We start from the raw sequence: 15,588 nt of genomic DNA, 5'->3' as shown, positions 1-15,588 counted from the left end.
TTGTGACAGGACGGTTATGTTGTGGTATAGTTTGTGCCTCACAGCTGACCAGCAGGCCCAGTAAGCGCTCTCTGTACAGTGGCCCCTTAAGGACTTGATAGAATTAGCCCCAAAACGCCACTCCTCTCCTAGGCACTTACCAATTTCATCCAGTCCCCTGACTCCCTGTAAAGCAGCGACTCTCAACTGGTGGGTCGCAACCCAGGTTTTGAATGGGTCATGAGTGTTTTGTTTTTTATACTCCAGTCTGAACTTAAATGACTAAAACCAGGTAGAAAGTGTGTAGAAATAATAATGAACCTTTATTTTTAAATAATTTAACATCTGAATTACTTTACTTCAATCATAGTATTTTCAATATATCATTATTTATTTAGAGGATTTAGTTGATTTTGTAGTCTCAAACCAACATTTATGCAAAATTGAATTATTGACAATGAAAAAGGTTCCCTTGTCATATAATTGGCACATTTACTATCAATATAGAATAAAAACACAGTATTCCAGATTGCGAATATTGGATTGCGACTAAGACAACCTGGTTCAATATGGGTCCCGAAGCAAAAAACTGATGTAAAGTGCAAGAGTTCTTTAAGAGTTGGAGACTGCATTATGCCAACGACAAGGGGCAGCAAGATGCCTCTATTCAGCCTGGAGACACGCGAAGCAGCCACTCAACTCAAAACACTTGCCCCCTCTCTCTCTCTCAGCAGGCAGGCAGGGATGCAGGCAACTGCCACGCAATACCAAATAGCAGAGAAACACACATGGCCACAATAGTCTCGCTTTGCCAAATTCATTTATAGTTAGAAAGGATGGCTACTGTACAGTTGAAGTCGGAAGTTTACATACACCTTAGCCAAATACATTTAAACTCAGTTTTTCACACTTTTAATCCTAGTCAAAATTCCCTGTTTTAGGTCAGTTAGGATCACCACTATATTTTAAGAATGTGAAATGTCAGAATAATTGTAGAGAGAATTATTTCTTTCAGCTTTTATTTCTTTCATCACATTCCCAGTGGGTCAGAAGTTTACATACACTCAATTAGTATTTGGTAGCATTGCCTTTAAATTGTTTAACTTGGGTCAAACGTTTTGGGTAGCCTTCCACAAGCTTCCCACAATAAGTTGGGTGAATTTTGGCCCATTCCTCCTGACAGAGCTGGTGTAAATGAGTCAGGTTTGTAGGCCTCCTTGCTCGCACAAGCTTTTTCAGTTCTGCCCACAAATGTTCTATAGGATTGAGGTCAGGGCTTTGTGATGGCAACTCCAATACCTTGACTTTGTTGTCCTTAAGCCATTTTGCCACAACTTTAGACGTATGCTTGGGGTCATTGTCCATTTGGAAGACCCATTTGCGACCAAGCTTTATCTTCCTGACTGATGTCTTGAGATGTTGCTTCAATATATCCACATAATTCTAGTTCCTCATGATGCCATCTATTTTGTGAAGTGCACCAGTCCCTCCTGCAGCAAAGCATCCCCACAACATGATGCTGCCACCCCCGTGCTTCACGGTTGGGATGGTGTTCTTTGGCTTGCAAGGCACCCCATTTTTCCTCCAAACATAACGAAGGTCATTATGGCCGAAAAGTTATATTTTTGTTTCAACAGACCAGAGGACATTTCTCCAAAAAGTACGATCTTTGTGTTAGATTAATTTGTATTTTAAGAATAATGACTAAAGGATTTCACCCCAAATACAGTATAAATGTGTGAACGGTGTTAAGAGTTATAATGTAGTGGCAACCCACTAACAGAGGGGGGCGGGACTAAACATTCCAGGGTGAAGGAGACTGCGGAAACTGTTTAAGAAAGCCTCCTAAAGGTGGGCGGAGCAAAGTGCCTTTGTGTGTCAAGGGGTATAAAACAGTAGTGTATGGGTTTTGGCGCCAGAGCTCTCCATGAATAAAAATACAGATCATTCTTGTTGGTTGTGGACCTTGAATCATTTATGATTAAAACCAGGGCCTTACAACCTCTGGTAATGATTCAAGCTTAGGTTGTATTAGAGATAGAAATGCGTGCACTTTGTCACCATGTGCAGTTGCCAACCGTAGTCTGGCTTTTTTATGGCGGTTTTGGAGCAGGTGCTTCTTCCTTGCTGAGCAGCCTTTCAGGTTATGTTGATATAGGACTCGTTTTACTCTGGATATAGATACTTTTTTACTGGTTTCCTCCAGCATCTTCACAAGGTCCTTTTCTGTTGTTCTGGGATTGATTTGCACTTTTCGCACTAAAGTACGTTCATCTCTAGGAGACAGAAAGCGTCTCCTTCCTGAGCGGTATGACGGCTGCGTGGTCCCATGGTGTTTATACTTGCTTACTATTGTTTGTACAGATGAAAGTGGTACCTTCAGGCTTTTGGAAATTGCTTATGGAGGTCTACAGTTTTTTTTCTGAGGTCTTGGCTGATTTCTTTTGATTTTCCCATGATGTCAAGCAAAGAGGCACTGAGTTTGAAGGTAGGCCTTGAAATACATCCACAGGTACACCTCCAATTGACTCAAATTATGTCAATTAGCCTATCAGAAGCTTCTAAAGCCATGACATCATTTTCTGGAATTTTCCAAGCTGTTTAATTGCACAGTCAACTTAGTGTATGTAAACTTCTGACCCACTGGAATTGTGATACAGTGAATTATAAGTGAAATAATCTGTCTGTAAACAATTGTTGGAAAATAACCGACCTTCCAAAACTATAGTTTGTTAACAAGAAATTTGTGGAGTGGTTGAAAAACAAGTTTTAATGACTCCAACCTAAGTGTATGTAAACTTCCGACTTCAACTGTAAGAGGCTATTGGCTACAAAAATGGCCATTGTTTGGCCCATTCCCCCCGACTTTTAAACCGTAGATAGGAGTTAGTGTGTGATGGTACAATGGTGTGTGGTGGAACTATGGAGGACTATATCTGGGAGCTACAGTAGATACACAACACAGACACGTTCACAATAATGCCGTTATGTTAGACCCTGTTCTCAACTCATCTCTCAAGAGAAATGGTGTACATTGTCGCAGTGGTGTGTAGTACGAGGGGGGCTGTGTGTGTGTGTGTGTTTGACCATGCATTTGAGTGTGTTTGTATGTGCGTGCATCTATGCATGCAAGTGTGTGTGTGCATCCATGTGCATGTACATGTGTGTGTGCACGTGTGTGTGAGTGTAGGCCCGACCTGGAAGAGCCTGGTGAAGATGTCGAACTCGAAGACGGAGATGTAGTCATTGCAGGCGAGGTCGATGGTGGACTTGAGGGCCATGGCTTCCAGGCCCGAGCTGATGGGGTGGAACTCATGCAGGGCCTGCCGGAACACCTTCCAAGGCACTATAGTCCTGAAAACACATCATCAGGACAACATATTTACTATACTATACCCATTGAGTGGAACAAGCAACGTTGATGCATTGTATTAAACCTTCCCTGATATTGCACTTACGATGTCCGATCCCTGAATATGGATGTTCCAAACATGTTATTCGCTACAGTGCAATAATAGTGTTTAGGGCAGGGGTCAACAATGACCTTAGGCCACGGGCCGATTTTGTTCTTTTTATGGAGACATTTTCGTCAGGCCATATGAAATCTTGTGGGCTTAATTTGGCCAGTTGCTTTTCCTGGTTCTGGGTGTTTATGGTGACTGACAAAAATGTGACTAATAAAAAGAGTGGTTTAGGAAGATAGTAAAACAAATTTAAGCTATTCAATTAACTACTTTCTATCTGCTTACCTAGGCTACCTCAAGTAGCTTGAAAGGTCAAAGCCATTTATTTCTTCCTGTTTCTATCATGTGGTGCATAAATATATCCAATCTTACCACTTAGATGTAAATACTTCCACTATGACTAGCTAGCTTGCAGTAAACGTCTACTTTTTGTAGAGAGCAAAGGTGGACTCACTTGTCCCCAAACGACCTTCTCCAGAACTCGGCAGCGTCAGCCTTGGTTATTCTGAAGTTATCCCCCTGGAACAGACCGTTGGGGAAGATGGCTTTGAGCTCGGCCAGCATGTGACTGAAGATCAGTGACAACTTGGTCAAGTTCCGTCTACAGAAGATGAACAGAGAGAGAGAGAGTATTATACAACTTCATGTTAGATGGTTCTTCACCCTGAAAGTAGTCTTATGGGCCAGAAGAAACTAATCCATGGTTCGGTTTTCTTTTAACAGCCACTACAAATTCCAGCTAACTTTAGCCACCTATAGCTAATATATCATGTTAACCTGGCTTTGTAATTTCCACACCACAACATATAGAGGCCAGGGGCTGAGGTCCATGGTGGGACCAGACCCCCATCACGCTACACACGCTAGCCTGGGCCCTGGGTGTGCAGGCTGGGGTTTGACGGGTATAAGGGAGGGGTGGTTGGAGGGAGGCGAGGCAACGACATGCCTGGTCAATTTTTCTGATTCCACCCGCCCCTGGGCACGAGCAGCGAGGTGGGGCAGGCGGGCGAGCGCAGTGGCGGCAGTGGGGAGAAAGTTGAAAAGAGCGTGCGTGATTTACGGGATAGCACAGTGGGGGATTGTGCGAGGTTCTCGGGCCGGGAAAATTGACATGCACAAGAGAGCGCGAGAGTGTAGCAGCAGCGTCGTCACAGCTGCCTCCAACCAGATTCTCCCTCACCTCTCTCTCGCTACTCTTCACAATGCCAGCACAGAGGAAGGGTGGGGAAGGGAGGGGGAGAGAGGGGGAGAGAGAGGAGAGGACAGAGACTTAAGATGAGCTCGAAAAGACAGAGTGAGGATAGAGACACCCTGCCAAATTGTGTGCTCTTGAGTGAGTGTGTGTGTGTGCGTGCCTGTGGGGGCATTTTTCACACTCAACCGTAAATGCGAGAAGATAAATACTTTTTTTGTGAATGGCTTTCCAGCTAAGCCTTAAAGTGAGTGAGGCGAGGAATTCTATAGTAGCAGCCTGCTGCCCCGCTGGAAATCAGCCCTGCGCCGTTTCCCCTTGTCACAACCCTTGCAAAACTCAGCCTGTCTTACAATTCAATTCTCTAATCCCTCCTTTACACTTTCCAGTTTAATTTCAAATTCATCAACCAATGGGCTTCATTTATCTCAACGATTTACTTTCTGCTGGAAAAGTATGCCAATTATGAGTGCCCACATTTCTAGAAGGGGAAGTCCTGTGGGTGAGGTTGGCATTACTGCCCCTAGCTAACTGAGTGGGCAGTGATGGCAAACAGAAAGTGTCAATTGGAGTCACCTTCACATAAGCGCGTGCGCACGCACACACACATTGTTTCTGTGAGGGTAGTCTTGCGTTACCATACCGCCAAAATCACGTCGCTGTCACGCCTCCCTTAGAGATCTGGATCATTTTTTATTTCAAAAAATTGTTTGAATGGTCTGCTGAATCCCAGTGGCAAGATTTTGATTGGATGTTACATTTCAGGAACCCTCCCCCCAAATGCCCATTGGTGCTACATGTTATGTTCGTTTTCAGACCAGGAACGATACAGTTTGCGGAGTTGTTCCGTAAGCTAGTTTGCAACATCGTAGAAAATCGAAGAAAAATTGGAGGAAAAACGTAATTCTGTTTTGCCAGAAGTGTGCTCTATACACAACATCAACATATTTTGATGGGATTTTAAAATCGACGATTTCCCGGCCATCCTCACGCACTGTTGCACCTACGACACTAATCTAGTAAACACTATTGGAGTTCCGCCCAAGCAAGGCATTTGATTGGTTTGATATGTTGTGCGGCATCAATGATTTACACTGGGTGTCCACCTCATTTAGCTATTTTTCTGCCATGAATTTCCCCAGGCTTCCAGTTTTTGGGAAGACTGGTTCTCGACGAGACGTGAGGGCATTGCTCTGTAGGTGGCAAAGTGCCCTCGGTGAAGCACAGCCGTGCCCAGTCACGGGCCATGTGTGAGAGACTAGTGTGTGTGTCTCGTAACCATTAAGTGTCACATTCTATAAGACAGTGAGTTACACTGCCAATCCTGTGAGCGATGCTGTAGCTTTATGAGTTTACAATGTGCCTGCCTGCGTGTCTGTGATTCCTTTCCTCAAATCTCTGACTAGGGTAGGACGCTTGCTCTGTATTTCTCTGTGCGACTGGGCATGGCTCCAATGCTACAAGGCTATGCCAAGAGAGAGAGGGGGCCCTAACCCTTTAATGTATCTCCTGTATGTTGATTGATACAGAGACCAGCCTAGTGGACAGTGGAGTCGACACACTGCTTAGTCAACACACTCCTATCCGATCAGAGGGCAAGGTGGTGCTATGAAAACATTGTTTAGGCTACATCTATGCATATAGGCTAGTCCTCTACTCTACTTGTCCTCTGTCTGTGTGCGCCATCTGCTTTAACTCAAAACCAGTGTTCACAGATACAACAGCACCGAACAAAAGTTAGAATGTTCAAAAAAACTACAACAACTCAAAAACACATCCATTTATTATTTATGCCCATTCATTTTCCTCTGAAAAACCCAAGGACATCGTTAGCCGGAGAGAGAGTGAAATAGAGAGTGTGTTCCTAAGTAAATGCAACCTCAGTGCGTGGGCAGCTGGGTGTTTTGCTAACCACAGCGTGGCGTTTCTTTTTCTACGTCCAAAATGGCACACTATTCCCTATATAGTGCACTATTTTTGACCAGCGCCCATGGGGTTCTGGTCAAAAGTAATGCACTATATAGGGAATAGGGTGCATTTGGGATGCAACCCTTTTCTTATTCTGCATGCGCAAGTTAACCCGCAGATACATATGCCCCCTCAATCCAGCGCTGCCTCGACAACAGAGCACAGAGCCTAGATCCTCACCGTTACCGCGGCGATGGGCCAAGCTCTCCCTGGATACGGCGCTCATAGCGATCACCTCCTCTAAGGCCCTTTGACCTACAGTTGGCTGCTCCCTTCCAGTGTCCTGTTTTCCGCGATAGAAGGCGAGAAAGTTAAAGCCGTGGACCACTTGAAGCCAATTACTGGACGGACGGACGGTCTGGGGGACTAAATGACAGTGGCTGGGGCACTACACACATTATCCCTACATGACATTCGGGGAGAGGGGGCTTGACATCTTGTAAGCCTGGTGGTAAGCCTACTCTCAATGCAATACAATGTAGCCGTCGGTCTGTGAACTAGGATCCTCAACACTCAGCGTGCAGCAGCAACACAAGCACACCACAATACTCATAGACACTTCTACAGAGGAAAGAAACACCGCTGCCACAAGATGGAAATACTGGGTTCCCCTTTCATCACAGTATAAATGTAACTCTCCGGAAGTTGTGTCGCACCGGATCTCCATCAGGAAACAGCAGACTTACGCACACACACACTTTGACTGACACATGCTGACGCACCAATGCAAAACATACCAGAGGTTCACCTTTTCTTTTTATGAACTGTTTAATTCCTCTGTCATCCACCCTGATAAAGACTCTGAAAGACACGAGTCGTCGCCTAACCCCTGAATTTCCCACTCGAAAAGTGCTATTACGTGCCAACAGTGTTAGAGAATGCAACCGATGCCTAATCTTCCTATTTCCTGTCTAAATAGCCTTTACCACACTTGCATAGCCTATTTGCTGTGTCCCCAGGCCAAATAGGAAACTGTTAATAGCCTAATGTTCCTCAAAATCTACTGTGAGGACTAGATTATCTGTATTATTTTGAAACTGGCAGCAGTACGCCATAAATAAACATGATGGAGTGTTGCCTCTGTGTGTGTGCATATATATGTGTACATGCTTGTGCATACGTGCTTGTGTGTGCGTGCAGTGCGGTCGGGCTAGGGGTGATGTGCAGGCCAGTGTAACTGAAGCTGAAACGGCAACCTGGAAAGTGTCAACTGCATTTCCATTCACAGCAACACTAACAGCTTGGCCTATATGTGGCATGATGGGTAAAGGCCAGTCATTTGCATTTCACAGAGCCAAATGAAGTCCGACTCAGAGCACATAGGGGCCATGCCAGTTAATGGCCTCGTGTGCAATAAAAAGTGTGTCCCCCAAATGGCACCCTATTCACTGCATAGCACACTTCTTTTGACCAGGGCCCATAGGGTTCTGGTCAAACGTAGTGACCTAAAAAGTGAATAGGGTGCCATTTAAGGCGCACCCAAACATTCAGCGGCTCTCGTCGGCTTCAGTTCCATGGGGAACAATAAAGAATATGAAAGCTAGTCATAAACAGGGGTGTGAACGTTCAAACGAAATTGGGATCCTTAACGTTAAGAAAAATCCTTCACCAAAAAACAAATGTTTGTCCCCCCACCCACAAAATGTAAAATCAGAGTGCAGTTACCACAAAACATATTATTTTCTGTGTTTATAGCCCCCTAACTAGACGACAGGCTATAAAGGCCTGGGGAAAGTTGTGTAAATTAAATAAAACCAGAGGCGAACTTAAGGCTACTTTGGTGAATTTTTGAGGCATGCAAGACAAGACATTGCGAGATACAGATTACCAAGACATATGCGTCCGTTTCTTTCTGCCTGCCCCCTCGCGCTGGTTGGCCTGCTCTTTCTCTTATCTAATGATGCGCGTGTGTTCACTCTTCGGTCTGTTGCCTGTTGGATATCCTAGCCGCAAGACATTGTAAACCAAGAAATTGTGAGATACAGCATTCCATTGTGAGATACAGCTTTTGATTGCCGATAGATAGGCCTAGTGCACGGTTCTGACTGTCTGCCTGGTGGCCGACCTGCCTATACTGTGCCCCTCCCCTCGCTCTCCGTCCCTCGCTAGCTCGCTATGAAAGTTGCGAATGTTCTCGGAAGTACGGCAATTAATCAGTTTCCTCCGTTCCAAAAATACTGAAGGAGTCGATTCCTAGCGGAATGGAATCTTGACACTCAAATAAGAGTCGACACTACGTCATCGTCATTAACAGTTGGAAAATTGTCAGAGAAAGGAAAGCGACAGCAGCGAAGTCCTGTACGTAAGGTTGTCCCCGACTAAAAACAATCTTGGTCGACTTAGAGTAGTCTGTTCATTCGACCAATCGATTGTTCAACACTTTTAAACGTGTATTTTTCCTTATATATGTGTTTTAATAAAATCAACTATATGTAGGCTACTGAGCTTGTCTGATTGCTTTAAGCACACTGTGATTAAATAATGAAGAGACAAATGACTCGAGGGTGCCAGAGATCAAGATAGCCTAACCAGAAGAGAAAAAATAACTTCCTCCTGTTGCTGCTGGCCTTTGCAGATTGTGCTGTTACGCTCCTAATAGGCTACACCAGGGGTCGGCAACCTTTTCCATTTGGAGTGCCAACTTATCTTACCATTTCTACCGATCTGCGTGCCAGTTATGATTTTTATATGCACATTTTATTTCATTTACAGTACCAGTCAAAAGTTTGGACACACCTACTCATTCAAGGGTTTTTCTTTATTTTTACTATTTTCTACATTGTAGAGTAATAGTGAAGACATCAAAACCATGAAATAACACATATGGAATCATGTAGTAACCAAAAAAGTGTTAAAGAAATCAAAATATATTTTATATTTGAGATTCTTCAAATAGCCACCCTTTGCCTTGATGACAGCTTTGCACACTCTTGGCATTCTCTCAACCAGCTTCATGAGGTAGTCACCTGGAATGCATTTCAATTAACAGGTGTGCCTTCTTAAAAATGAATTTGTGGAATTTCTTTCCTTCTTAATGCGTTTGAGCCAATCAGTTGTGTTGTGACAAGGTAGATAGACCTAGTTGGTAAAAGACCAAGTCCATATTATGGCAAGAACAGCTCAAATAAGCAAAGAGAAACGACAGTCTATCATTACTTTAAGACATGAAGGTCAGTCAATAAGGAATATTTCAAGAACTTTAAGTTTCTTCAAGTGCAGTCACAAAAACCATCAAGCGCTATGATGAAACTGGCTCTCATGAGGAATGGAAGACCCAGAGTTACCTCTATTGCAGAGGATAAGTTCATTAGAGTTTCCAGCCTCAAAAATTGCAGCCCAAATAAATGCTTCACAGAGTTAAATTCAGACACATCTCAACATCAACTGTTCAGAGGGGACTGTGTGAATCAGGCCTTCATGAGTTTTTCCCCACAAAGGATTTATTACAGACAGGAATACGCCTCGACGATCCCTCAGGTGAGAAATTAACATTAAATTATTTGGCAACAGCTCTGGTGGACATTCCTGCAGTCAGCATGTCAATTGCATGCTCCCTCAAAACTTGGGCCATCTGTGGTATTGTGTTGTGTGACAAAACTGCACATTTTAGAGTGGCCTTTTATCGTCCCCAGCACAAGGTGCACCTGTGTAATGATCCTGCTGTTTAATCATCTTCTTGATATGCCACACCTGTCAGGTGGATGGATTATCTTGGCAAAGGAGAAATGCTCACTAACAGGGATGTAAACAAATTTGTTCAAAAAAGTTGAGAGAAATACGTCAATAACAAAAGTTTCTCAATACTTTGTTATATACCCTTTGTTGGCAATGACACAGGTCAAACGTTTTCTGTAAGTCTTCACAAGGTTTTCACACACTGTTGCTGGTATTTTGGCCCATTCCTCCATGCAGATCTCCTCTAGAGCAGTTATGTTTTGGGGCTGTCGCTGGGCAACACGGACTTTCAACTCCCTCCAAAGATTTTCTATGGGGTTGAGATCTGGAGACTGGCTAGGCCACTCCAGGACCTTGAAATGCTTCTTATGAAGCCACTCCTTCGTTGCCCGGGCAGTGTGTTTGGGATCATTGTCATGCTGAAAGAACCAGCCACGTTTCATCTTCAATGCCCTTGCTGATGGAAGGAGGTTTTCACTCAAAATCTCACGATACATGGCCCCATTCATTCTTTCCTTTACACGGATCAGTCGTCCTGGTCCCTTTGCAGAAAAACAGCCCCAAAGCATGATGTTTCCACCCCCATGCTTCACAGTAGGTATGGTGTTCTTTGGATGCAACTCAGCATTCTTTGTCCTCCAAACACGACGAGTTGAGTTTTTACCAAAAAGTTATATTTTGGTTTCATCTGACCATATGACATTCTCCCAATCCTCTTCTGGATCATCCAAATGCACTCTAGCAAACTTCAGACGGGCCTGGACATGTACTGGCTTAAGCAGGGGGACACGTCTGGCACTGCAGGATTTGAGTCCCTGGCGGCGTAGTGTGTTACTGATGGTAGGCTTTGTTACTTTGGTCCCAGCTCTCTGCAGGTCATTCACTAGGTCCCCCCGTGTGGTTCTGGGATTTTTGCTCACCGTTCTTGTGATCATTTTGACCCCACGGGGTGAGATCTTGCGTGGAGCCCCAGATCGAGGGAGATTATCAGTGGTCTTGTATGTCTTCCATTTCCTAAAAATTGCTACCACAGTTGATTTCTTCAAACCAAGCTGCTTACCTATTGCAGATTCAGTCTTCCCAGCCTGGTGCAGGTCTACAATTTTGTTTCTGGTGTCCTTTGACAGCTTTGGTCTTGGCCATAGTGGAGTTTGGAGTGTGACTGTTTGAGGTTGTGGACAGGTGTCTTTTATACTGATAACAAGTTCAAACAGGTGCCAATAATACAGGTAACGAGTGGAGGACAGAGGAGCCTCTTAAAGAAGAAGTTACAGGTCTGTGAGAGCCAGAAATCTTGCTTGTTTGTAGGTGACCAAATACTTATTTTCCACCATAATTTGCAAATAAATTCATAAAAAATCCTACAATGTGATTTTCTGGATTTTTTTCTCTCATTTTGTCTGTCATAGTTGACGTGTACCTATGATGAAAATTACAGGCCTCTCTCATCTTTTTAAGTGGGAGAATTTGAACAATTGGTGGCTGACTAAATACTTATTTTCCCCACTGTAGCTGTAGGCTATTTGCGCAAGGGATAAGTAGTAATGAGGTAGGCCTATTTTATGACGTTTCCACCGGGTCAGAGCATGACTTTTCTTTCTCCCTTTCACGCTGAGTGGTTATCGAAAGAGAGCTGGAAAGATTTTTCAAATAGGCTACATTGAGGAACTATTCTCAATGGATGTAAAAACAGACTTTGTTTACTTGGCATTTGAGGTGAAGTAAAAATTACTTTGAAAAGTTCCACAGTGGTGGTCAGTTAAGACAATCAGAAATACTATCAGATCCCCAAATGGGCACATTTATAGGCTTACATTTGCACGCAGGCCAGGTAGGCTTACTTCTATGTATAATCAGGTGCGCGTCTTTACTCAACATTGACAGGAGCACTACAAACAAACGATAATGAATAAATTGACAACTCCTAAATGGAGTGAAATAAACTAAAACTAGTTCCTCACAAGTGTAGCCTAGGTTGTGCGGTCCGCAAACAATGAGAACAGTAAAAGACTAACAAAAATATATTTAATGCATTAACAGAAATCACCGTAACCAAACAAGCATTGTAGATTAGAAATGATGGGAATTAACGGTAAATGTCCTACTGGTGATACTGGTGTGCTATCCCCGCGGCCTCTGCAATGGATTAGTCCATTGAGACAGGCGTCTCATGCGCCATAAAAAATATATACAGTGCCTTGCAAAAGTATTCATCCCCCTTGGCGTTTTGTTGCATTAAAACCTGTAATTTAAATTGATTTTTATTTGGATTTCATGTAATGGACATACACAAAATAGTCCAAATTGGTGAAGTGAAATGAAAAAGATAACTTGTTTAAAAAAATTCTCAAAAATAAATAACGGAAAAGTGGTGCGTGCATATGTATTCACCCCCTTTGCTATGAAGCCCCTAAATAAGATCTGGTGCAACCAATTACCTTCAGAAGTCACATAATTAGTATAATAAAGTCCACCTGTGTGCAATCTAAGTGTCACATGATCTGTTACATGATCTCAGTATATATACACACACACACACACACACACCTGTTCTGAAAGGCCCCAGAGTCTGCAACACCACTAAGCAAGGGGAACCACTAAGCAAGGGGCACCACCAAGCAAGCGGCACCATGAAGACCAAGGAGATCTCCAAACAGGTCAGGGACAAAGTTGTGGAGAAGTACAGATCAGGGTTGGGTTATAAACAAATATCCGAAACTTTGAACATTCCACGGAGCACCATTAAATACATTATTAAAAAATGGAAAGAATATGGCACCACAACAAATCTGCCAAGAGAGGGCCGCCCACCAAAACTCACGGACCAGGCAAGGTGGGCATTAATCAGAGAGGCAACAAAGAGAACAAAGACAACCCTGAAGGAGCTGCAAAGCTCCACAGCGGAGATTGGAGTATCTGTCCATGGGACCACTTTAAGCCGTACACTCCACAGAGTTGGGCTTTACGGAAGAGTGGCCAGAAAAAAGCCATTGCTTAAAGAAAAAAATAAGCAAACACGTTTGGTGTTCCCCCAAAGGCATGTGGGAGACTCCCCAAACATATGGAAGAAGGTACTCTGGTCAGATGAGGCTAAAACCAACACCTCTCATCACCCTGAGAACACCATCCCCACAGTGAAGCATGGTGTTGGCAGCATCATGCTGTGGGGATGTTTTTCATCAGCAGGGACTGGGAAACTGGTCAGAATTGAAGGAATTATGGATGGCGCTAAATACAAATGGCTGTTTAAACATTAAAAAGTTTTCCATTCTTCACATCACTAGTCAGAAACAGTCTGTCTGATCTTACAGAACCCATCAATAAATAGCCAAACGTTTCAGACAGAACAGTATTGGAGTTATATAATAGTAACTGCTGGTGTATGAATGAAGTGTTAAAGAATATGTAGAATTCAGCAGCCTAAAACGCAGATAAGCAGACTCAATGAGTGACGCTACAGTAAAAAAAAATGAACACATCCTTTTGCATGATATTGTTTTCCGACAGTGCATTTCCCTATTGCTATAACTGATCCGTTCGCATAGACCTTTGCCACCAGATAAGGTGGGAGAGATAGTCAAAGCCAATAGCCTGCTCCTGAGAGAGAAACTATTGTCTAGTCAGGCACATTTATAGAAAATGGGAAGTCATACTTTCTTAGGCCAGAGCTTTGAGGGCCAAATTTAGCACAAGTGCCCTTTGCAAATGCAGGTATGTTGTGGTACTAATGCTGGAATGGATATGAACTTGGCATGATACCACAGAGTTCCGGCAGCACAGATAGGAGGCAGCGAAGCCATTTTTGACAGCAACTACATACTCTATGACAACCGTTTTGTCAACATTCGCGAAACTATCAAATTAAACCATTTGCAATCATTTCTTTGGCTTATTTAGAGAAGAGATTGAATACGTGAGAGTAAGGTGGTATTAGAAGAGATGGATACAACAAAGGGGTTGTGTAAGCCACTGAGGCACTTTCAGGGACGTGCAGACTAGCTTGAGACTGCCAGGTGCAATAAGATATGAGAGGCTCTCTCTTCCTCTGTCTGCAGCTAGAAAGGATGGCATAATAATAATAATAATAATAATAATAATAATAATAAAATGCCATTTAGCAGACCTTTTTATCCAAAGCGACTTACAGTCATACGTGCATAATTTTTTTGTGTATGGGTGGTCCCGGGGATCGAACCCACTACCTTGGCGTTACAAGCGCCGTGCTCTACCAGCTGAGCTACAGAGGACCACATATAGAGACAGTGAGTGTCTGCAGTAGTGAGGAAGAAGGAGTACGAGGCCCAGGGCCAACCATGCAGATCCTTCTCCCAACGTCACTGAGGTACCACCATCTGCAATACCCTCAGCTGAAGCCAGCGGAGGCTGCAACAGGCAGCAGGAGGCTGTAAAGGGGATGCATGAATGTAGAGGGAATGTCCTTCCTTTTACGTTGATCTGAACACATTCAAATCCAACAAGGCCAGGATCATGGGCATGTGCCGGGGTGAAAGAAGGATGAGAGAGCCAGCCCTCTAAAAAGGAAAGCCGCACATTACCCCTTCCGCCCGGGACTACTCTCCTCTTGGGAGCGTCCCAAATGGCACCCCATTCCCTACATAGTGCACTACCTTTGACTAGAGCCCCATATGCCCTGGTCAAAAGTAGTGCACTATATAGGGAATAGGGTGCCATTTGGGAAGCAGCCCTCCTGTCCTTCCTCTCCCCTCAGGATATGTTAACTACCAGCAGTCATGATGGAGCGCTGGTCAGGGGCTTAGCCAAGGAAGCCAGCTCAAACAGCAAAGCTCAAGGATGTCAGAACAATATCTGGATATAGAGGAGGTAGGAAGTGCCCATTTCTGCACACATTGATCAACTCCATACTCAGCCTGGACTTTGCGGTTATAAACAGGCTAGCGTTTGCTGTGCTCCCTCTCCCTGTTGTGCACCCTCCCCCTCTCTCTCTGAGCAGGGTAGAAAATGGCACTAGCTGGCCTGTGAGAACCAGGAAAAGGAAAATTGCAGGCTACCAGGAAGAAACTGTGTGGCGCACACAGTGTGTGACTGTGTGTCACTGTTAATCATTAGGTCCCTTCTCACAGACAACACCTCGCCCCCTCACACAGCAGCGTTGCAGCTAGACTCTCATGTCAGGCCACCACCGCACAAAAAGCATGACTTAAATTAGCAAAAGGCTGGGCTTTCATCCTACTGTGGTTATGGTAATCAACCAGAAATACAGTAAAACGTTGAATGCAAAGATCACGCTCCTCAGAACTATGGGGGCTGTGTGTCTGTATGTCTGCGTAC

General features: G+C 44.0%; 1 protein-coding gene across 1 annotated transcript in view; it reads right to left on the bottom strand.

Annotated features, from left to right (window-relative positions):
- LOC311102140 (E3 ubiquitin-protein ligase CBL-like) overlaps positions 1–15,588 on the bottom strand; it is a 43,494-nt gene that overhangs the window by 12,083 nt on the left and 15,823 nt on the right. Inside the window, exons 3-4 of the mRNA XM_084143373.1 lie at positions 3,898–4,044; positions 3,177–3,333 (exon numbers count right to left, since the gene is read on the bottom strand). Coding sequence (XP_083999499.1) covers positions 3,177–3,333; positions 3,898–4,044 — 304 coding nt within the window. The remainder of the gene's footprint in view (positions 1–3,176; positions 3,334–3,897; positions 4,045–15,588) is intronic.

This window comes from Coregonus lavaretus (genome assembly GCF_964263955.1).
Source record: "Coregonus lavaretus genome assembly, chromosome: 26".
Classification (NCBI taxonomy): domain Eukaryota; kingdom Metazoa; phylum Chordata; class Actinopteri; order Salmoniformes; family Salmonidae; genus Coregonus; species Coregonus lavaretus.
This window is presented reverse-complemented; position numbering and strand designations above follow the sequence as displayed.